The following is a 24,576-nucleotide window of genomic DNA, read 5'->3' on the forward strand; positions in this document are numbered from 1 at the left end:
TCCATCACTAGACTGCCAGCAGCTTGAGAGCAATGACTATGTCTGATTCATCTCATTAGTCCCATCTCCTAATACAGCACACAACACATGTTAGGAGTTAATAAATGTTTGCTGAATGAATGAACAAGCAAGAGCATCAGCAGGTTAGTGACTTGTTTCCTGAGAACATAAGAACAGAGATAATAGACCTGCCCAATATCCAGAGGAAAGTATAACTTTGCATCCTTAGGTTCCTCACCCAGAATTGCAGTATAATTACTTTTCCCCCAGAATTCCAACCATCATTCTCAATGTCTGCAAAAAATGCCTAAAGAGCTGCTTTTCTCCTTGGAAGAATTAAAGGTTACATTCCCTCTGATGGACTTAAAGGTTGTTGACATCAGAAAATACCCTTGCAATTAAAATTAAAATGCTGGTTCTTTAAGCTTTTTCATGTTTTGGTGGTTATAAGCATAGGACTGAGTCCCAAGAGTGGAATAATTAGGACAAAGGAAATGAACATTTGTATTGCTCTTAACTTCCTATTGCCAAATCACTTTCCAGTAAGGGATCATGTCAATTTGCACTGAAGACCAATATGAAACAGCCCTAAGGAAATCCAGATCTTGCCTCTTTCCATTGCTGGTTTTCATTTCCCCATTCTGCAGTAGCTCGTTAATATTAGTTCTGACCTTCGGGGTTGGCCTGAAGAGAAAAGGCTCCGGATGACTCAGGAACTTCTTTGGCAACTACAACAGCTGATATTTCAACAGCGGGTACACTGCCTTTCTTACCAAGGGAACTTCCCAGCCTTCCCAGAGAACCAACAAGCACTTCCAGACTCCCTGTTTGATGCCACCCTCTGGACCTGCTTTGGGGGTCTAAATGCAAGAGCCGTGTGTCGGATAATTAGTGATGGAAGAAAAAACCTCTAGGAGAACAGGTAGGTGAGACAGAAGAAAAATAGATGGGAGTTAATACAAATATAAATCCATTCTTTAGGCTCTCTGGAAATTTTTCTTAGTGTAGGCAGTCACTTGAATTTTTCACCAAAGTGTATAGGAAGTTTGGGATTAATATAATTTCTACATCTCATTATCTATCATCCATTCTGACCTGTCTTTGGGGAACACTGGCCCAAAGAGCAGTTCCTTAGCACTTTTAGAAGTCTCTCTCACTTGGTCTAGTCCAGGTTTTAAAAACAACTGGACGATAGGTATTATATTTCTAACTGCCAACTGGTGTATAAAATAGGACTGGTTTGCTGTGGCACTTTGAACAAGCTTTTAGCTTCTTTGGGCTTCAGTAGCCTCCTCACTAAAATGGAAATTAAAGTCCCTATGCTATTGCCCTCAGAGGGCTGTAACAAGGTGAAGAAGAGTAGGATGAGAGGAACCAAAGCTCTTTGGAAATATTTCAGGATTTCTGTGCTCTGTGTTAGTGATCTTACCTTTTCTGTAGCCTCCACAGGCAATACCACCCACAACTCTCTTCTCCCTGAGTGACTGTGGTCTGTGGAGTGCAAGCCTTGGGCTCCAGGCATGGCGCTGAAAGTAGTGAGGGGATAGTAGGTCAGGGAAGTGGCTAAGAAGGAAATTGCTCCTAGGCTGCTGCCACAAAAGGCCCAATATACACATATAGACATCTGATCTATAAGCATACAATCTCCCTTCCTCACTCTAACACGAATGCATTAACATCCATACACTCCAAGAATTACCAATAAAGAGACTCTGTTTGTGATTTTGATACCCATCAGTACTGTCTTGATATTGCTTTTAATGAAATTCTTCCATGAATTCCATACTTTGGGAGGATGATCAGAATCTGCATGCCTCAGGAAGTCACACTTTATGCTTTCCTCCATACAGTTAATCCCAAATTAGAATTTGTGGTTCAACTCTTAGTCTTGAGTTAGGGTAAGTGAGTTTCTGATACTGAGTGAAACTTTCTTTTTCCATAACCAGTTATTTGGATCATTTTGGAGAGTGAAGGGACTTCATTCTTTAGTTCTTTTTGTTTTGCCCCATTCAGAGTTGAGAAACTCTCTAGATCCTCCTACCACCTTCTACCTTCAGTTCAGTTCAATGCTCAGTCATGTCCAACTCTTTGCGACCCCATGAACTGCAGCATGGCAGGCCTCCCTGTCCATCACCAACTCCAAGAGTCCACCCAAACCCATGTCCAATGAGTCGGTGATGCCATCTCATCCTCTGTCATCCCCTTCTCCTCCTGCCCCAAATCTCTCCCAGCATCAGGGTCTTTTCAAATGAGTCAGCTCTTTGCATCAGATGGCGAAAGTATTGGAGTTTCAGCTTCAGCGTCAGTCCTTCCAATGAACACCAAGGACTGATCTCCTTTAGGATGGACTGGGTGGATCTCCTTGCAATCCAGGGGACTCTCAAAAGTCTTCTCCAACACCACAGTTCAAAAGCATCAATTCTTCAGCGCTCAGCTATTTTTATAGTCCAACGCTCACATCCATACATGACCACTGGAAAAAATATAACCTTGACTAGACGGACCTTTGTTGGCAAAGTAATGTCTCTGCTTTTTAATATGCTGTCTAGGTTGGTCATAACTTTCCTTCCAAGAGGTAAGCGTCTTTTAATTTCATGGCTGCAGTCACCATCTGCAGTGATTTTGGAGCCCAGAAAAATAAAGTCAGTCACTGTTTCCACTGTTTCCATTTATTTGCCATGAAGTGATCGGACCGAATGCCATGATCTTCTTTTTCTGAATGTTGAGCTTTAAGCCAACTTTTTCACTCTCCTCTTTCACTTTCATCAAGAGGCTTTTTAGTTCCTCTTCACTTTCTGCCATAAGGGTGGTGTCATCTGAATATCTGAGGTTATTGATATTTCTCCTGGCAATCTTGATTGCACCTTGTGCTTCTTCCTGCCAGGCGTTTCTCATGATGTATTCTGCATATAAATTAAATAAGCAGGGTGACAATATACAGCCTTGACATACTCCTTTTCCTATTTGGAACCAGTCTGTTGTTCCATGTCCAGTTCTAACTGTTGCTTCCTGACCTGCATACAGGTTTCTCAAGAGGCCGGTCAGGTGGTCTGGGATTCCCATCTCTTTCAGAATTTCCCACGGTTTATTGTGATCCACACAGTCAAAGGCTTTGGCATAGGAAATAAAGCAGAAATAGATGTTTTTCTGGAACTCTCTTGCTTTTTCAATGATCCAGCAGATGTCGGCAATTTGATCTCTGGTTCCTCTGCCTTTTCTAAAACCAACTTGAACATCTGGATGTTCATGGTTCACGTATTGCTGAAGCTTGGCTTGGAGAATTTTGAGCATTACTTTACTAGCATGTGAGATGAGTGCAATTGTGCGGTAGTTTGAGCATTCTTTGGCATTGCCTTTCTTTGGAATTGGAATGAAAACTGACCTTTTCCAGTCCTGTGGCCACTGCTGAGTTTTCCAAATTTTTTTGCCTATTGAGTGCAGCACTTTCACAACATTATCTTTCAGGATTTGAAATAGCTCAACTGGAATTCCATCACGTCCACTAGCTTTGTTCATAGTGATGCTTTCTAAGGCCTGCTTGACTTCACATTCCAGGATGTCTGGCTCTAGGTGAGTGATCACACCATGGTGATTATCTGGGTCATGAAGATCTTTTTTGTATAGTTCTTCTGTGTATTCTTGCCACCTCTTCTTAATATCTTCTGTTAGGTCCATACCACTTCTGTCTTTTATTGAGGCCATCTTTGCATGAAATGTTCCCTTGGTATCTCTAATTTTTTTGAAGAGATCTCCAGTCTCTCCCATTCTATTGTTTTCCTCTATTTCTTTGCATTGATCGCTGAGGAAGGCTTTCTTATCTCTCCTTGCTATTCTTTGGCACTCTGCATTCAAAAGGGTATATCTTTCCTTTTCTCCTTTGCTTTTCACTTCCCTTCTTTTCACAGCTATTTTGAAGGCCTCCTCAGACAGCCATTTTGCTTCTACCTTCAGACCAGGTTATTTCCCTCACTTCCAGTTCCCTGAATACTCCCTTTTTATAAAATTTGTCTTGTTGAATGGGGATTATTTGTACACATGTTCATCTCATCCAGGCAGAGAGATGTAGATTAAGCAAGTATCCTCTGTTCCAAGGCCTGAGCTGGACATCTGGAAACAGATCACAGATAACTGAGATCCAGTACCTATCCTTAAGGAGCTCAGAATCTAGTAGGAAAGTAGACTGGTAAAACACAGGTTGATACTTGCTCAGATAAACAGAAGCATATAAGCAATGTGAGAACCAAAGCCAAGGCTTCTCAGAGGAGGTGAGAATTGAGCCCAGCCTAGAAAATTGAGTCATATTTCACTGAGAATGGAAAGGAAGGGAAGGCATTCCAGGCTAAGCAAACACACAGAGGCAAAAAAGTACACAGTGAGTTTGGGGGCCCAGTGAGTCAGCTGGTACAATTAAGTTATGGGAATTTAAAGAGATAAATGTCTGTAGAAGTAGGTTTGATTGAGAAGAGTCAGGGCTGAGGCCTTTCCATAAAGCTTATTGAGTTTTCCTACTTCTGGGGATCACAATGGATAACAGTGGTTAAACACACAGACAAACAGACACATACACATACACACACAAACACACACACAGAGCTAGTTCCAGGCAATTTTAATGTGGATTTTCAAGCCTGGACCCCAAGTTTGCCTTTCAGACCTTGTCAAAAGTCAGCTAAGCTCCTATCTCAGATTTCCTGCTGCTAAAATTATCTTTCATGCAGAGTCATAAGGACAAAATTGTAAACATAGTAAAGGGGTTCATATGACTAGATTGATTACATCAGACGAGCCACTTCCCCTCCTGAGACCTCAGTTTCCCTGTGAGGCTAGTGAGAATGTTTGGAAGGAGCAACTATGAAAAAGAATATGTTTCTCTGTGGTCCTTGGAAAACATACTTATAAAGCATTATTATTAAGATTATTAGCATTAGCAGAGTGATACAGTTAGGAGACTTATTAGAATTAAGAGAATTGTATCTCTTCCAAAGTCTAGGTCTAGGACTCTAAATGTTATGAGCTAATCTGGAGGACCACATTCTTAAATCAAGCTATTTTTATCAGTTAAACCAATGAAAATCCCTGGACTGGAGAAGTTAGATCCCCAGTGTTTTATTCTTGACTTGGAGATTTAATTTGCTATAGGACCTTAAGAAAATACTTCCCCTCTCAGGCCTTTATTTTCTTATCTGAGAGAGTTGAATGAAATGGTTTCTAGGGGTCTTCTGTATCATAAAACCAAAAAAATAAAAGCGAATTCATCTTTCTAATTGATTGGCATGAGTTCTTTATTACAAATGTTAACCCTTTGTCATAATTTTGTAAGTTTCTTTTGCTGTTCCCTGAATTCTCACCATCACATTAGAAATTGTAGATTAGCCAAAGAGGTGATTGATTTTTTACTTCACAGAGGGAATCACTGTGTTACATAATATATATTGAACATTTCCCAGATTACTTTATATGTGTTAACATACCGAATCTTCAACTACACTAAGATACGCTTATGAGATGAAAACACAAAGTGTTTCACCAGGGCACTGCAAAGTTGTGTTCTGCCCAGGGTCTCCTAGCAAGGGGGAAGAGGTGGGATTCCACTCAGGTAGCATGGCTCCAGAGCCCAATGCTTTTAACCACTGTGATCCACTGCCTCAAGAGATTCATTTAGAAGGGAAGGATCTGAAATGTATTGAAAGTTTGGTATGATCTATACACAGAAACTGGAGGGACCCTAACCCTTCGGTAGACTGGGATGCTGAGAATATATTTAAGGGAACTTCTTAAAAGGCAAAGTGGAGCTGAGAGCACTGGAGGTCAGGAATTGGAGATTTATATCCCCAAGAGACCAGCCCAGTGTTGCCCAGCTCAGAGGAAGAAACTGAGCTTCCATGTAGCCAATCACTGGAGGTTTATCAAGGGGTGGGAAGGTTGCAAAAGAATGAAGTAAGAGCACACTTGAACATCTTCCAAGTAAGCTATGCTGTTAGATGAGTTTTACACATAAAAGTTTCAAAACAATCAGGGGGAGGGTAAAGAAGATAATTCTGAGTAGGATGGCTCTGGTCTATGGATTTGTCCTACTTTGAGGCCATTGCTTCCTATTCCCCACAGTCTGCTTGCTGCAGCCTCCCCCCAGGCCTCCATCCTCATGGCTTGACATGAAGAACTTTAGTCAAGTTCTGGGTCAGATCACAATTCCTTTCTGCCTAGAGGACCTGATGACAGTTGGCAATCATACTGTCACTTTCCCTAGCAATGGCTGCATGCACATCTCTTCCCAAGGTGTCAGGTTTACTCTGATTTATTTAGCCTTGGATGGAGAGAGCATAAAGATGATCAAACAGTGCCCATCTCTCTGAGAGGGTCCCAGGAAGCACACTTTCACATTTTAGGAAAGCAGGACCCTCAATAGGAAAGGTAGCTGCATTCAGGGGAAGAAAAGGTTTGTAGTGCCTTTGGGAGGGCATTGAGGCAGTAAACCTTCCACTTCCAGTTCGGGACAATGATTGCTATCTTAAAACATTTTTTTCAGTAGGGACATTGTATTTGTGTGTTTGTATTTGGGAATCTTGTATTTCTGATGTGGATCTCTGTTTCTGGGCTGGAGCTTGACATTCTGCTTGGGCCTGTTTTTTTACTGCAAAGCTATGAAAGCTGCTGAGATCTGACTCCATCACCTTTGCCTCCCCACCCCACACAGGACATAAGCACATGATCTTCAGTCTTTTATTTGCATACTCTACTAGTCCTGTCTTCATTGGAGGGAAGTGACTGGCCAGACCTGGGCTGTCTTGCTGGCTGCCTTCCTTGCTGGGCTCCAACTTATCTCCTATGTACACAGCCCTTGGAGTTCAGAGGCCTCTGCTGACCTCTGCCCAACCTCTCCTCTGCACCCAAGCCCTCAATGGTACATACAAGAGCAGAGGAAGGCAAGGACTAGGAGACAAGAGAGAGGCTGGAGACAGGCTGCAAAAGGGCTCAGAATCCCAGCACACCTCCCTGTCCCAACTCTGTCTACCACCTGCTGTGGCCACAGCAAAAGAAGAGAGAGCTAATAAGACAAAGTAAGGCCGGGTACCTTGTGGATAGTGGTGTCGTTAGCTGTGACGCGTAAGATGTCTCAAGAGATGGGAGAGCTCACCCAAACCAGATTGCAGAAGATCTGGATTCCACACAACAACGGCAACAGCAGGCTGCAACGGAGGAGGGGCTGTAAGTGGGGTTTGCTTCTGTGGGCTTCAAGGTGGTGGTGGTAGAATGGGTGTAGAAGATCAAAGGACATGGCCCCCTGTCCATCCCCACCCCAACCTGAAAGTTGGAATAGATGAGCAGCAGGATGAAATAGCTGCAGGGTAACAAGAAGCTAATGTCAAAAACAGAAAGAAGGAGAGAAAGGAAAACAGAAAGAGAGAGGTGAATACAGAGAAAGAATGATGGTTACATAAAGACCATCTTAATCAGAGGGATTTTTGACTAAGAATTTTTTCTTTTATCTGGAGCTTATTTGGAATACTTTTTGTTTTGAAATCTGACTGTTCTACATCAGTGTTTGCCTAAATGTTTTATTTTGGTGACCTCAGTGAAATGTCTGGAAATTTGTGCTGTCTGATAGCTCTTGGGTGAAATAAAATTCTTGGCATTGTTTCTTAGAGGACAGGTGCTGGGTACACAACAGTTCCATCTCATTGGTCAGTTTTGCTCCTCCTTGAGAAACTGGGTTTAACTGGGTTGGAAAAGGCTGGTGTCCTGAATCCTGCATTACCTTCATGGCACATATGGACACATTTGCTGCTCTAGGAATTTGAGGGAGAAGACACCCAGGGAAAGACTACTGGTGTAATATCCACTTTGAAAAATTAAGAAAGGGGGAAGCAAACAAAACCTGTAAATATATTTTTTAAGTAGATTATACCATTTCCCATAGATAACAGGGGACAGTTTGCAGATCAAGGTGTTTACAGCCCAAGAATTTTGACCTGAGGAGCCATAAGGTGGGTGGAGATAAGATAGCTATGGACTGTGGGACCCAGACATCTTAAGGACCAGCTGACCAAGCTTCCACTATGCGAATGCTAGAAGAGGTCCAGGCTCACAGCTAGTGAGAGGAAGATCCAGGAAGATGTAGGATGTTAAATATACTATGTAGAATGGAGGGTATGGATGGAGGGAGAGAGGGAAAAAAAAAACCTAGCCTTCTGTTCTTCCTTTTCCTCTCCATCAGCAGTTTCAATCACTCATCTGGAGATCAAGGAGCCCAGATGAGACTGAAAATTACATCCCACCCTCACCCACCAAGCCACTTTTATTCCTTCTAAGGGGCTATTGGATTAAGCTGGCAAGCAAGCAAGCCACTCTCTATTTCCTTTCATTCTATTTTCTGACAGAGGTTATCCAAGGAACTATTTGTTCTTTAAATATTTGGCACAACTTCCAGGTAAAAACATCAGACCAGTGTTTTCTTTGTAAGAAAAAAAAAATTGATATAATCTTTTGAATAGTTACGGAATCATTCAAGTTTGCTATTCCTTCTTGTCAGCTTTGTTAAATTATGTTTTTTTAGGAATTATTCTATTTCACATCACTTTTCAAATTTATTTGCATAAACTTATATCCATATTTTTAAAATCTCTATTTCATTTGCAATTATATCCTCTTATCCTGGTTTATTTGTACCTTCATTTTTTATTATTCTTGATCAATATTGCCATAAGTTTGTCACTTTTACAAATTTTTAAAAGTAATCAACTTTTGGCCTTCTGATTCTTTCTGATATGTCTCTGGCTTTTTATTTAGCCATTTTCCTCATCATTATTCTTTTTTTCTACTTTTTTTGGACTTACTCTGTTTTTCTTTTTTAACTTCTGGGGTTGGATGCACAGCTTATTAATTTTCAGACTGTCTTCCATTTGAAAGTAAGCATCTGATGCTATAATTGTCATACGAAACAGATTGGTATTCCACAGATGCACAGTTGTATGGACATATGAATTTTTAAAGTATTTCCAGACTATTTGGTAAATAGACACTGCTCAGGGCTTTCTTAGTTTCTATATCACTCAGTTGCCCTGGCCACCTCAGTCCCTTTCTCAGGACTGCTAAGACCTATAGATTATCATCTAGCAACTGAAGACTTAATGGCTGACACAGAAAGAGTCATCTAGAAATTGGTGCCAAACCCTTGGGCCAGCTTCTGTTTTGCTAAATCAGTGCCCTTACCATTTCCTGTCTGATTCCATCCTTCTTCAAGAGCAAACTGTATGATTTCAATTTTTTGATGTCTATTGAGATGAGATTTGCTTTATGGACAAACATATGGTAATTTTGGTAAAAATTCCATGAGCACTTGAAAAAAATATACATTTTACAATTCGATTAAGAATACTATATACTTCAATTAGTATTCTCCCAGGATTTTATCTGCTTATTGATATGAAAAATTTGTTAATATCTCCTTGTAACCATGTCAATTTTGAAGCTTTGTAAATAGCTACAAATTTAGAATTGCTATATATTTCTGGTAAACTGAATATTTATAAACGTGTAAGGAAATTTCTGCTAATCTAGTATAATTAACATTTTGTCCTACAATGTTTTCTGATATTATTATATGTACATTTGCTTTATTTAGCTTTATATTTACCTGGTAAATCATTTATACACTTTCAAATAATGTTTTTACCATTTTAGTGAAGTGTAGTTAACTTATAATGTTGTATTAGTTTCAACTGTGAGCAATTCAGAATATATATATATATATGTATGTATATATATATATTCTACATATTCTTTTGCAGGTTCTTTTTCATTAGAGGTTATTATAAGTTATTTATTATAGTTCCTTGTACTATACTGTAGGCCCTTGTTGTTGATCTATTTTATATAGGGTTGCATATATTAATTCCAAACTCCTAATTTATCTCTCCCCTAACTCCCACTATGTTCTTTGGTAACCATGTTTCTTTTCTGTTTGTAAGTCTATTTCTGTTTTGTAAATAAATTCACTTGTATCATTTTTTTTATTCTACTTATAAGTGATATCATATGACACTTGTCTTTCTCTGTCTGGCTTACTTCACTTAACATGATAATTTCTAAGTTCATCGTGTTTCTGCAAACAGTATTATTTCATTCTTCTTTTCATTCATTTGTTGATGGACATTTAGGTTGCTTCTGTGTCTTGGCTATTGTAAATAGTGCTGCTGTGAACATACGGAGGCATGTGTCTTTTCAAATTAGATTTTTCCCTGGGTTTATGCCCAGGAATGGGGTTGTTGGATCATATGCCAACTCTATTTTTAGCTTTTTAAGGAACCTCCATGCTGTTCTCCATAGTAGCTGTACCAGGTTACATTACAACCAATAGCATAGGAGGGTTCCTTTTCCTCCATATCCTCTCCATCATTTATAGACTTTTAAATGATGGCCTATAAGAAAAATGTTTATGATAGAGATATAATACACATACCATAAAACTCACTATTTTAAAGTGTACAACTTAGTAGTTTTTAGTATATTCACGTGGTTATGTACCATCATTACTAATTCCAGAACATTTTCATCACACTCTCCAAAGAAACCCCATACGCTTTAGTGTCATTCCAGATTTCTCCCTCCCTTTAGCCACTGGCAAACCACTAAAATCTATTTATTGTCACCATAGATTTGCCTATTCTGGACATTTCCCATTAATGAAATCATACAATACATGCTCTTTTGTATCTGGCTTCTTCCATTGGGCATAATATTTTCAGTTAATTCATGTTGTAGCGTGTGTAGATACTTCAGTCCTTTTTAAAGCTGAATAATAGTCCATTATATAGATATACAACATTTTGTTTAGCCAATTCAAATATGAATTGAGGGAAATTTGGTTTGTTTCCACTTTTGCCTATTATGAACAATGTTGCCATGAACATTTGTGTACGAGTTTTTGGGTGGACACATTTTTCATTTCTCTTGAATATATACATAGAAGTAGAAATTCTAAGTCCTCTGGTAATTCCGTCTATTAATACAATGATTTAAAGAACTGCTAAGCTGGTTTTTCAAGTGGATTCATGTTTTATATTTCCAAAAGCAACATATGGGGATTCTAATTTCTCTATATCTTCACTAACAGCTGGTTTTGTCCACTTAAAAGATAGTCATCCTAGAGGATGTTCAATCTACACTTGAGAAGAATCTCTAATCCCTTGAATCTATTTCTCACTTCCACTGTATAATTGTTAGGGATTTGATTTAGGTCATACCTGAATGATCTGGTGGTTTTCCCTTCTTTCTTCAATTTAAGTCTGAATTTGACATGCTCTGAGCCACAGTCAGCTCCCAGTCTTGTTTTGCTGATTCTATAGAGCTTCTCCATTTTGGCTACAAAGAATATAATCAATCTGATTTCAGTAGTGACCATCTGGTGATGTCCATGTGTAGAGTCTTCTCTTGTGTTGTTGGAAGAGGGTATTTGCTATGACCAGTGCATTCTCATGGCAAAACTCTGTTAGTCTTTGCCCTGCTTCATTCTGTATTCCAAGGCCAAATTTGCCTGTTACTGCAGGTATCTCTTGACTTCCTACTTTTGCATTCCAGTCCCCTGTAATGAAAAGGACATCTTTTTTGTGTCTTTGTTCTAGAAAATCTTGTAGGTCATCATAGAAACATTCAACTTCAACTTCTTCAGCATTCCTGGTTGGGGCATAGACTTGGATTACTGTGATATTGAATGCTTTGCATTGGAAACAAACAGAGATCATCCTGTCATTTTTGAGATTGCATCCAAGTACTGCATTTTGGGCTCTTTTGTTGACTATGGTGGCTACTCCATTTCTTCAAATGGATTCTTGCCCACAGTAGTAGATATAATAGTCATCTGAGTTAAATTCACCCATTTCAGTCTATTTTAGTTCACTGATTCCTAATATCTTGATGTTCACTGTTGCCATCTCCTGTTTGACCAATTTACCTTGATTCATGGACTTAACATTCCATGTTCCTAAGCAATATCGTTCTTTACAGCACCAGACATTACTTAAATCACCAGTCACATCCCCAAGTAGGTGTTTTTGCTTTGGCTCCATCTCTTCATTCTTTCTGGAGTTGTTTTCTCCACTTTATTCCAGTAGCATACTGGGCACCTACTGACCTGGGGAGTTCATTTTTCAGTGTCCTATATTTTTGCCTTTTCATACTATTCATGGTGTTCTCAAGGCAAGAATACTGAAGTAGTTTGTCATTCCCTTCCCCAGTGGACCATGTTTTATCAAAACTCTCCATCATGACTCATCTGTCTTGGGTGGCCCTACATGGCATGGCTCATACTTTCATTGAGTTAGACAAGATTGTGGTCCATGTCATCAGTTTGTTTAGTTTTCTGTGATTGTGGTTTTCATTCTGTTTGCTCTCTGATGGATAAGGATAAGAGGTTTATGGAAGCTTCCTGATGGTAGAGACTGACTGGTCGGGGAGGGGGGGAACTGGGTCTTGTGTGATGGGCAGGGCCATCTTTAATCCAATTTTCTGTTGATGAGTGGGGCTGTGTTCCCTCCCTGTTATTTGACCTGAGGCCAAACTAATGTGGAGGTAATGAAGATAATGTTGAGCTCCTTCAAAAGGTCCAGTGCACGCACTGCACTCAGTGCCCCTGGCCATGCAGCAGGCCACCACTGACCCATGCCTCCACTAGAGACTCCTGGACAATCACGTGCAAGTGTGGGTCAGTCTCTTGTGGGGTCACTTCTCCTTTCTCCTGGGTCCTGTTGCAAAAAGGTTTTGTTTGTGGCCTCCAAGAGTCTGTTTCTCCAGTCCTGTGTAAGTTCTGGTGGCTCTATGGTGGGGTTGATGGCAACCTCTTGCAAGAGGGCTTATGCCATAACCAGGTCTCCTGCACCCAGAGCCCCTGCCAGGCCTGTACTTCCACAGGAGACATTCAAACATGCAAAGGCAGGACTGGCTCTTTCTCTGTGGGGTCTCCTGCTGTGCACAAGGTTTTATTTGAGCCCTCCAAGCATTTCTGGCTGGTATGGGGTTTGATTCTAAATGTGATTTTGCCCCTCCTACCATCTTGCTGGGGCTTCTCCTTTGCCCTTGGATGTGGGGTATCTTTTTGGTGGGATCCAACATTCTCCTGTTGACTGTTGTTCAGCAGTGAGTTGTAATTTTGTAGTTCTCACAGGAGAAGATGAGTGCATGTCCTTTTGCACTGCCATTTTGCAAATCTTGGTGAGTAGGGAAAGGTTATATAGTCAGGTAGGAGTTTGTGATAAGGATAAATGCAATAACAGTCTTGTATTCTTTCTTCAACACAATTAAGGTGTGTGCAAGGTCTTAGATGGTCCAGTCTCCTAATTTTGATGAGCCTTTCTGGTCCATTAATCTTGCTTCAGGTTTCATTGCTCTTCCTCCTTTGGTTAGCAACTGTTCTGACCTTTGGAACTGAGAAATCATGGAGGCTGGAGTCTTGTCTATAGGAAATGAGGGACAAAAAGGCCTCCATGCCAGGCATCCCACAGGGCCCTGCTCAACATCAGTAGTGGCTTCTTGGGGCACACTTACTCACTGACTGGGGTATGCAATAGTTGCTTGCAGTAGCAGGGACCAACAGGCAGTTTTATATAAGCTAGCTCCACAGTGCTGGATTTAGAAAAGGCAAAGGAATCAGAGATCAAATTGCCAACATCCGTTGGATCATTGAAAAAGCAAGAGAGTTCCAGAAAAACATCTATTTTTGCTTCATTGACTACACCAAAGCCTTTGACTGTATGGATAACAACAGACTGAGGAAAGTTCTTCAAGAGATGGGAATACCAGGCCACCTTACCTGCCTTCTGAGAAATCTGTATGCAGGCCAAGAAGCAACAGTTAGAACCAGACATGGAACAACTGATTCTTTCCAAATTGGGAAAGGAGTATATCAGGGCTATATGTAGTCACCCTGCTTATTTAACTTATATACAGAGTATGTCATTCAAAATGCCAGGCTGGATGAAGCACAAGCTGGGATCAAGATTGCTGGGAGAAATATCAATAACCTCAGATATGCAGAGGACACCACCCTTATGGCAGAAAGTAAAGAAGAACTAAAGAGTCTCCTGATGAAAGTGAAAGAGGAGAGTGAAAAAGTTGGCTTAAAGATCAACATTCAAAGAACTATGATCATGCTATCTGGCCCCATCACTTCATAGCAAGTAGATGGGGAAACAATAGAAACAATGACAGACTTTATTTTCTTGGGCTCCAAAATCACTGCAGATGGTGACTGCAGCCATGACATTAAAAGATGCTTACTCCTTGGAAGATAAACTATGACCAACTTGGACAACATATTAAAAAGCAGAGACATTACTTTGCCAACAAAAGTCTGTCTAGTCAAAGCTATGGTTTCTTCCAATATTCACGTGTGGGTGTGAGAGTTGGACTATAAAGAAAACTGAGTGCTTAAAAATTGATGCTTTTGAATTGTGGTGTTGGAGAAAACTCTTGATAGTCTCTTGGTCTGCAAGGAGACCCAAACAATCTATCCTAAAGGAAATCAGTCCTGAATATTCATTGGAAGGACTGATGCTGCAGCTGAAATTCCAATACTTTGGCCATCTGATGAGAAGAGATGACTCATTTAAAAAGACTCTGATGCTGGGAAAGATTGAAGGTGGGAGGAGAAGGGGATGACAGACGATGAGATGATTGGATGGCATCAGCGACTCAATGGACATGAGTTTGAGTAAGATCTGGAGTTGGTGATGGACAGGGAGGCCTGGTATGCTGCAGTCAATGGGGTCACAAAGAGTTGGAAATGACCGAGCGACTGAACTGAACTGAACAGTACATGTAGAGGCAGTTTCTGGCGTGTGGAGGTGATGGTGACCTAGCCCCCATACATGTATCTCAACAGTGGTGCCTCAGTTTCCAGGCACACTATGCCTTGTCTAGGAGCATTCATCGCTGTGCATCCTTTCCCTCCTGTTCCCTTTGCTGTATCCACACAGTCAACCGTGTTCCTCTCCCTGAATCAGTTCTCCCAACCCCACACTTTAGCACTCAGTCCCCACCAGCACTGGCAGACTTTTGTCCCAGAGAGAGGCACCCAGTGCTGATTCCCAAGGAGGCTTTGGGATGATTGGTGCTCAGGCAACCAGAGCTCCAGAGGGCAGAGGAGACCCTGACCTGATAGCCCTCCCTGCTCAGAAAAGGACTCCTCTCACTGCCTGCAGATGCTGGTGGGGTGGGGCAGGATTTGAAATGGTTACTCTGTCCCCTTGCCCGCCAGTGAACAATGATGCTTTGCTTCTGTAATGTCCTGGGATTGTTCTGAAGACACTCCTAGTTGTGGTGCTCCTGATACCTGTCCCTTCAGACTGTCTTTTCACAGCTAATAGCTGTCCCTTCTCAGTGAGATGGGAATCTGAGTTCTTGTCCATGGAGCCAAAGAATGGAATCCATGAGTAAACACTCAAGGTAGCAAGCAAATAGGATTTATTAAAGAGGAGGAAAGTACAAAGCTCTCAGCATAGACCCTGTTTGGGGGTAAAGAGTCCCCCCGCCCCCAAGGTGGGACTTACAGCAGTTTTTATATCCTTCCTTAAATCATGGATGTCTACCCAATCAATGTAAAAGTCAAGACACAACATCTTTATGGCTTCCCTCGATCCTTGGATTAAGTCCTCACCCTTTCTAACACCCCCTAGTCAGCCTGGTCCTTAGGCCGACTGTCGCCCCTGCTTGCCTGAATAAAGGAGCATGGCACCCCACTCCAGTACTCTTGCCTGGGAAATCCCATGGATGGAGGAGCCTGGTAAGCAGCAGTCCATGGAGTCGCTAAGAGTCGGACACAACTGAGCGACTTCCCTCCCTTTCACTTTTCACTTTCATGCATTGGAGAAGGAAATAGCAACCCACTCCAGTGTTCTTGCCTGGAGAATCCCAGGGATGGAGGAGCCTGGTGGGCTGCCGTCTATGGGGTCGCACAGAGTTGGACATGACTGAAGTGACTTAGCAGACATTTTACCAGATATATGGGCTTAAGATTAATGATCACTGGTTGTTTTTCCCAGGCATTTGGAACAGAAGCTAATTACTGCCCTTTCCTTGATCTGAGTGCTGATAATTTATCAGACTAAAGACACATTAGAGGATTTGAGGACATGGAGTGGGATGTTTACTGAAAACAAGACCAAGGTCTCAGAGTTCTACACTGATTGCTACATATCTCTAGCAATGTTTTTTTTAACATCTTTTCATTTGATATTAGTAAAGCCACTTCATCTTTCTTCCGGTTGCTCTTTTTGTGATATACTTTTTACATTCTTTTACTTTTAATCTATCTGTATCTTAAAATCTGAAGTGTATTTTCTGTAGGCATCATAAACCGGGACCTTGTTTTTACTTTTTAATCCAGTTAGACATTTTCCACCTCTTTCTTAGATTGCTTGATCCATTAATATTTAATATTATTATTGATGCAGTTGGATTTAAATGTACCATTTTAAAATTTTCTATATACATTATGTCTTTTCCCCATATTCCTCCTTTCTTTTGTGTTAATTTTACCTAGTTTAATATTTAATTTCTTTAAATATTTTTTCACTACATATTTTTGAGATATTTCCATAGTGGTTGCTCTAGGGCTTTCCATATATATCTTAACTACTAAAATCTATTTTTAGTTCTGTTCAGTCACTCAGTCACGTCCGATTCTTTGTGACCCCATGAAACACAGTATACCAGGCCTCCCTGTCCATCATCAACTACCAGGGTTTACACAAACTCATGTCCACTGAGTTGGTGATGCCATCCAACCATCTCATCCTCTGTAGTCCGCTTCACCTCTTGCCCTCAATCTTTCCCAGCATTAGGGTCATTTCAAATGAGTCAGCATTTCGCATTAGGTGGCCAAAGTATTGGAGTTACAGCTTCAGCATCAGTCCTTCCAATGAACACCCAGGACTGATCTCCTTTAGGATGGACTGGTTGAAACTCCATGCAGTCCAAGGGACTCTAAAGAGTCTTCTCCAACACCACAGTTCAAAAGCATTCATTCTTTGATGCTCAGCTTTCTTTAAAGTCCAACTCTCACATCCATATATGACTACTGCAAAAACCATAGCCTTGACTAGACAGATCTTTGTTGACAAAGTAATGTCTCTGCTTTTTAATATGCTGTCTAGGTGGATCATAACTTTCCTTCCAAGGAGTAAGCATCTTTTAATTTCATGGCTGCAGTCACCATCTGTAGTGATTTTGGAGCCCCCAAAAATAAAGTCAGCCACTGTTTCCACTGTTTCCCCATCTATTTGCATGAAGTGATGGGACTGGATGGCATGATCATAGTTTTCTGAATGTTGAGTTTTAAGCCAACTTTTTCACTCTCCTCTTTTACTTTCATCAAGAGGCTCATCAGTTTTTCTTTACTTTCTGCCATAAGGGTGGTGTCCTCTGCATATCTGAGGTTATTGATATTTCTCCCAGCAATCTTGATTCCAGCTTGTGCTTCATCCAGCCAGCCTTCCTCATGATGTACTCTGCAGGGTGACAATATACAGCCTTGACATACTCCTTTTCCTATTTGGAACCAGTCTGTTGTTCCATGTCCAGTTCTAACTGCTATTTCCTGACTTGCATACAGGTTTCTCAAGAGTCAAGTCAGGTGGTCTGGTATGCCCATTTCTTTCAGAATTTTCAAAAGTTTACTGTGATCCACACAGTCAAAGGCTGTGTCATAATCAATAAAGCAGAAATAGATGTTTTTTTCTGGAACTCTCTTGCTTTTAAGATGATAGAGTGTTGGCAATTTCATCTCTGGTTCCTCTGCCTTTTCTAAAACCAGCTTGAACATCTGGAAGTTCACAGTTCACATATTGCTGAAGCCTGGCTTGGAGAATTTTGAGCATTACTTTACTAGCATGTGAGATGAGTGCAATATTTGAGCATTCTTTGGCATTGCCTTTCTTTGGCATTGGAATTAAAATCGGCCTTTTCCAGTCCTGTGGCCACTGCTGGGTTTTCCAAATTTGCTGGCATATTGAGTGCAGCACTCTCACAGCATCATCTTTCAGGATTTGAAACAGTTCATCTGGAATTCCATCACCTCCAGTACCTTTGTTCCTAGTGATGCTTCCTAAGGCCCACTTGACTTCACTTTCCAGGATGTCTGACTCTAGGTGAGTGATCACACCATCGTGATTATCTGGGTTGTGAAGATCTTTTTTGTACAGTTCTGTGTATTCTTGCCACCTTTTCTTAATATCTTCTTCTTCTGTTAGGTCCATACTGTTTCTGTCCTTTATTGTGTCCATCTTTGCTGGAAATGTTCATTTGGTATCTCTAATTTTCTTGAAGAGATCTTGAAGAATCTACTTTAGATTTATACTAACTTAATTACAGTTAGATATAGAAATGTTACCCTTATATAACTATATTCCATTTTTCTTTTCTTTGCTATTATTTCATACATATCATATCTTTACATGCTAAAACCCCAACATATTATTATTGTTTTACAAAATTTTATGTTTTAAAGAAGCTGAGCAAATTAAAGAGAGCACATATATAAAGTTTATTATATTGATATTTATTGTCTGATTCTGTTCATTTGTTCCTGTGTGTTTGAGTTGTAACTCTTCACTTTGTGACTTGATTAGCCTATTTTAGTGAAGTTTATTTCTCTGCAGTGAGAAACCTTTGGTGTTACTTCTTGGAGGCCATGGGACTTCCCTAGTGGCTCAGTGGTAAAGAATCTGCCTGTAATGCAGGAGACCTGGGTTTGATCCCTAGACTGAGAAGATCCCCTGGAGAAAGGCATGGCAACCCACTCCAGTACCCTTGTCTAGAGAATCCCATGGACAGAGAAAACTGGTGGGCTGCAGTCCATAGGGTCACACAATGTTGAACGTGACTGAAGTGACTCAACAATAGCTGCAACTTGGAAGGCAAAGCCTTCAGGCTCACTTTGACTATCTTTTTCCCTGATTATTCTATAAAGCTATCAGTTTCATTTGGTGTTACATTCTGGGATTCACAAATTACAAGCTGATTGCTATTATATTTTACAATGCCCTTAAAGCATACATTGCTCAGCAGTGTAATCCAATTAAACTCTGGCAACGGTAGTCTTTGAGGTTAGCTCTGACCCCAGTAGGGCTCTTCTTAATAGGCTCTTTCTCTGGTTCTCTCTCAAAAAAGATGTCCTTTTCATTATAGGGAACTGGAAAGCAAAAGTAGGAAGTCAAGAAACACCTGGAGTAACAGGCAAATTTGGCCTTGAATTACAGAATGAAGCAGGGCAAAGGCCAATAGAGTTTTGGCAAGAGAAAGCATTGGTCATAGATATCACCCTCTTCCAACAACACAAGAGAAGACTCTACACACGGACATCACCAGATGGTCAACACCAAAATTATATTGATTATATTCTTTGCAGCCAAAAATGGAAAAGCTCTATGCAGTCAGCAAAAACAAGACTGGGAGCTGACTGTGGCTCAGATCATGAACTCCTTATTGTCAAATTCAGACATAAATTGAAGAAAGCAAGGGAAACCACTAGGCCATTCAGGTATGACCTAAATCAAATCCCTTACGGTTATACAGTGGAAGTGACAAATAGATTTAAGGGACTAGATCTAATAGACAGAGTGCCTGATGAACTATGGTTGAAGGTTTGTGACATTGTACAGGAAACAGGGATCAAGATCATCCCCAACAAAAAGAAATGCAAAAAAAAAAGCAAAATGATTGTCTGAGGAGGCCTTACAAATATCTGTGAAAAGAAGAGAAGTGAAAAGCAAAGGAGGAAAGGAAAGATACACGCATTTGAATGCAGAGTTCCAAAGAATACCAAGGAGAGATAAGAAAGCCTTCCTCACCGATCAACACAAAGAAATACACCAACGATCAATGCAAAGAAATACAGGAAAACAGTAGAATGGGAAAGATGGACTTCCCTGGTGGTTCAGACAGTAAAGCGTCTCTCTACAATGTGGGAGACCCAGGTTCGATCCCTGGGTCGGGAAGATCCCCTGAAGAAGGAAATGGCAATCCACTCCAGTACTATTGCCTGGAAAATCCCATGGACAGAGGAGCGTGGTAGGCTACAGTCCATGGGGTAGCAAAGAGTCGGACATGACTGAGCGACTTGACTGACTGACTGAGAGATCTCTTCAAGAAAATTAGAGATACCAAGGGAACATTTCATGCAAAGATAGGCTCAATAAAGGACAGAAATGGTATGGACCTAACAGAAGTAGACGATATTAAGAAGAGGTGGCAAGAATACACAGAAGAACTGTACAAAAAAGATTTTCACAACCCAGATAATCATGATGGTGTGATCACTCACCTAGAGCCAGACATCCTGGAATGTGAATCAAGTGGGCCTTAGGAAGCATCACCAAGAGCAAAGCTAGTGGAGGTGATGAAATTCCAGTTGAGCTATCTGTGAAAGTGCTGCACTCAATATGCCAGCAAATAGAACTCCTAATCATGGAAAGATGTCTCACAATTAATTTTTGTATATTGATCTTGTATCTGTCAATTTTGTCGAACTCACTTGTCAGTTCTAAGGATTTGTATAGTTTTGGGGATTTCTATGTAGATGGTCATGACATCTACAAACGGGAAATATTTCATTTATTCAGTCTTTCACTTTTAAGGCTAATAATGACAGTATGCTTTTGTTTTAAACGTTCCTTATCAAGTTTAAGTAATTCACATCTATTCCTAACTTAATAATTTTGATTACTAATTAGTTTTTAAAGTATTAAGTGTGTTTCCTGTGTGCATTGACATATTTTTTTCAATAGGTTGTCAATATCATGGGTTACATTAATTGATATTTTTGAATGTTCACCTAACCTTACAGACTTGCACTGAATAACACTTAACCATTCTCCATAATTCTTTACTCGTAATATTGGATTTTTTGAGCTTGTAGCAAATAATTTATTGAAAGATGAGGATAGGCAACATTACTTTATAAGAACTAATAATATTTAATCTTTTGCTTTCTTCTTATTTAACTTCTATGGTAATACATTCATTCTTTAAAAGTTTAGAAAATATATAAAAGTATAAAGAAAAAAATGATATGGATCTAACAGAAGCAGAATATATTAAGAAGAGGTGGCAAAAATACACAAAAGGACTGTGCACTAGAGATCTTCATGACCAGATAACCATGATGGTGCAATCACTCACCTAGAGCCAGATATCGTGGAATGCAAAGTCAAGTGGGCCTTAGGAAACATCGCTATGAACAAAGCTAGTGGAGTTGATGGAATTCCAATTGACCTATTTCAGATCCTAAAAGATAATGCTGCGAAAGTGCTGCACTCAATATGCCAGAAAATTTGGAAAACTCAGCAGTGGCCACAGGACTGGAAAATGTCACTTTTAATTCCAATCCCTAGGAAAGGCAACACAAAAGAATGCTCAAACTACTGCACAATTGCACTCATCTCACACACTAGCGAAATAATGCTCAAAAAATTCTCCAAGCCAGTCTTCAACAGTATGTGAACCATGAACTTCCACATGTTCAAGCTGGATTTAGAAAAGGCAAAGGAACCAGAAGTCAAATTGCCAACATCTGCTGGATCATCAAAAAAGCAAGAGAATTCCAGAAAAACATCTACTGCTGCTTTATTAACTCTCCCAAAACCTTTGACTGTGTGGATCACAAACAACTGTGGAACATTCTTCAAGAGATGGGAATACCAGACAACCTGACCTGCCTCCTGAGAAATCTGTATGCAGGTCAAGAAGCAACAGTTAGAAACAGACATGGAAAAATTGACTGGTTCAAATTAAGAAAGGAGTACATCAAGGCTATATATTGCTACCTTGCTTATTTAACTTACATGCAGAGAATATCATTCAAAATGCTGGGCTGGATGAAGCACAAGCTGGAATCAAGATTGCTGGGAGAAATATCAATAACCTCAGATATGCAGACGACACCACGCTTATGGCAGAAAGCGAAGAAGAACTGAACAGCTCTTTTCTGAAAGTGAAAGAGGAGAGTGAAAAAGTTGGTTTAAACTCAACATTCAGAGAACTAAGGTCATAGCATCCAGTCCCATCACTTCATGACAAATAGATGGGGAAACAATGGAAACAGTGACAGACTTTATTTTCTTGGGCTCCAAAATCACTGCAGATGGTGACTGCAGCCATGACATTAAAAGATGCTTGCTCCTTTGAGGAAAAGTTGTGACCAACCTAGACAGCATATTAAGAAGCAGGGACATTGCTTTGCCAACGAAGGTCCATCTAATCAAACTATGGTTTTTCCAGTAGTCATGTGTGGGTGTTAGAGTTGGACTATAAAGAAAGCTGAGCACTGAAGAACTGATACTTTTGAACTGTGGTGTTGGAGAAGACTCTTGAGAGTCCCTTGGACAGCAAGGAGATCCAACCAGTCTATCCTAAAGGAAATCAGTCCTGAATATTCATTGGAAGGACTGATATTGAAGGTGAAACTCCAGTACTTTGGCGACCTGATGAAAACTGACTCATTGGAAAACACCCTAGTGTTGGGAAAGATTGAAGGTGGAAGGAGAAGGGGATGACAGAGGATGAGATGGTTGGATGGCATCACCGACTCAATGGGGATGAGTTTGAGTAAGCTCCTGGAGTTGGTGGTGGACAGGGAGGCCTGGTGTGCTGCAGTCCATGCAGTCACAAAGAGTTTAACAGGACTAAGGGACTGAACTGAACTGAACTGGTGGGCACAGCCTTTCTTAGTAAAACTTTAATCCAGTTATGTGCTAATGGATGGAGTTGCATTCCCTCCCTGTTAGTTCTTTGGCCTATGGTTACCCAGCCCTGGGATCTGTGGGCTGTATGGTAGGGTTAATGGCAACCTCCAAGAGGGTTTATGCCAAGGGGACTTTCCCAGCCTGCTGCTGCCAGTGCCCTCATCCCTGTGGTGTTCCCTTGCTGACCAACACCTCCACAGGAGACCCTCCAACACTAGCAGGTAATTTTTGTTCAATCTCCTGTAGGGTCACTACTCCTTTCTCATATGCCTTGGTGCACACAAGATTTTGTTATCCTTTCCAAGACTGGAGACTCTGTTTCCCCCAGTCCTGTGGAAGTCCTATAATCAAACCTTGCTGGCCTTCAAGGCCAGATTCCCTGGGGACTCTCACTCACTTTGTCAGATCCCCAAATGGGAAGCCTGATGTGGGATTCATAACTTTCACAACAGTGGGATAACTCCTTTCATATTGTTTTTCTCCAGTTTGTGAGCCACCCACCTAGCAGGAATGGGATTTGATTTTATCATTATTATGCCCCTCCTACCATCTCACTGCAGCCTTTTTGTCTTTGGGTTTGTGGTACATTTTTGGTGGGTTCCAGTGTCCTCCTGTCAATGGTTGTTCAACAGCTAGTTGCAATTTCGGTGCTCTCACAGGAGAGATGTGCACATGTCCTTCTACTCTGCCATCTTGAACCCCAAACCCCTTATTAACTTTTAAATGACTGCAGAATATGTAGTGATATCCCCTAAATATTATTTCTGATATTGGCCATTTTATCTTCTCTCTTTTTATATGTGTCAGTCTTGCCAAAGGTTGTTCATTGATTTTTCACTGAATGGTTTATTTATTTATTTATTTAGTAATCAACTTTTTGTTTTATTCATTTTCTCTATTGTTATTCTGGTTTTAATGTCATTGATTTCTGCTCTTATCTAGAATTTCTTTCCTTTTGCTTGCTTTCATTTATTTTGCTGTTTTTTCCTTTTTTTTTGTTTTAAGTGGAACTTAGATTATTGATTTGAGACTTTTTTTCAATGTATAGTGTTTTCAATTTATAGCATTTTAGTGCTATAAATCCCTCTGTCACCATTGCTTTAGCTGCAATCCTCATATTTTGATTTTTTTTTTACTTTAAATCAGTTCTATGTGTATTTTCAAAACATCTTTTGAGATTTCTTTTATCAGTCATGGATTATTTAGAAGTATGTTCTTTAATTTTCAAGTGTTTAGAGACTTAAAGTATCTTCATTCTTTTGTTGATTTTACTTTGATACCTTTAGGATAAGAGAATACACTATGTTAATGTTAATCAGTTTTTATTTACTGAATGTTGTTTAATGGCCCAGAGCATGAAAATGTGCCATGGTCACTAGAACAAAATATTTATTCTGGTGTACATATAAATGTAGTACTTTTATATGTCAATTAGATGCTACTGATTTAGTATGTTGCTTAATTCTTCTATATTGTTGCTGATTTTCTGTCTAATGATTCTGTTAATTCCTGAGAGTGTATGTTGGAGTCCTCAAGAGTCTTTGTGCATTTGTCTCTTTTCTCCTTTTAGTTTTTCTTCATTCATTTTGAGACTCTGTTGTCTGGTATGCATATAATTTGGATTATTATATATTCGTAAGGGATTGATCTTTTATCATTGTGTAATTCTCTTTTGTATGTAGTATTTTTCTGTGCACTGAAATATAATTAACTGGATATTAACAGACACTCTTTTTTAAAATTGATGATTGTATAGTACATACTTTTTCCTTTAAAATATGCTTTTATGAACCCATTTAAACATGAAAATAATAAACCAATTACATGTTAACATAAATAGCAT

General features: G+C 40.1%; 1 protein-coding gene across 4 annotated transcripts in view; it reads left to right on the forward strand.

Moving 5' to 3' along the window:
• Nucleotides 1–764: 764 nt before the first annotated feature.
• PFKFB1 (6-phosphofructo-2-kinase/fructose-2,6-biphosphatase 1) overlaps nt 765–24,576 on the forward strand; it is a 132,243-nt gene continuing 108,431 nt past the window's right edge. The window contains exon 1 of one of the 4 annotated variants that reach the window (XM_005701297.3): nt 765–922. In XM_005701297.3, the coding sequence (XP_005701354.1) occupies nt 895–922 (28 nt within the window). In that variant the 5' untranslated portion in view covers nt 765–894. Of the gene's footprint in view, nt 923–6,835; nt 7,207–24,576 lie in introns of those variants that run through there. The other 3 variants (XM_005701296.2, XM_018044001.1, XM_005701295.3) reach the window with 3 other exon arrangements.

Source organism: Capra hircus, assembly GCF_001704415.2.
Source record: "Capra hircus breed San Clemente chromosome X unlocalized genomic scaffold, ASM170441v1, whole genome shotgun sequence".
Taxonomy (NCBI): Eukaryota; Metazoa; Chordata; class Mammalia; order Artiodactyla; family Bovidae; genus Capra; species Capra hircus.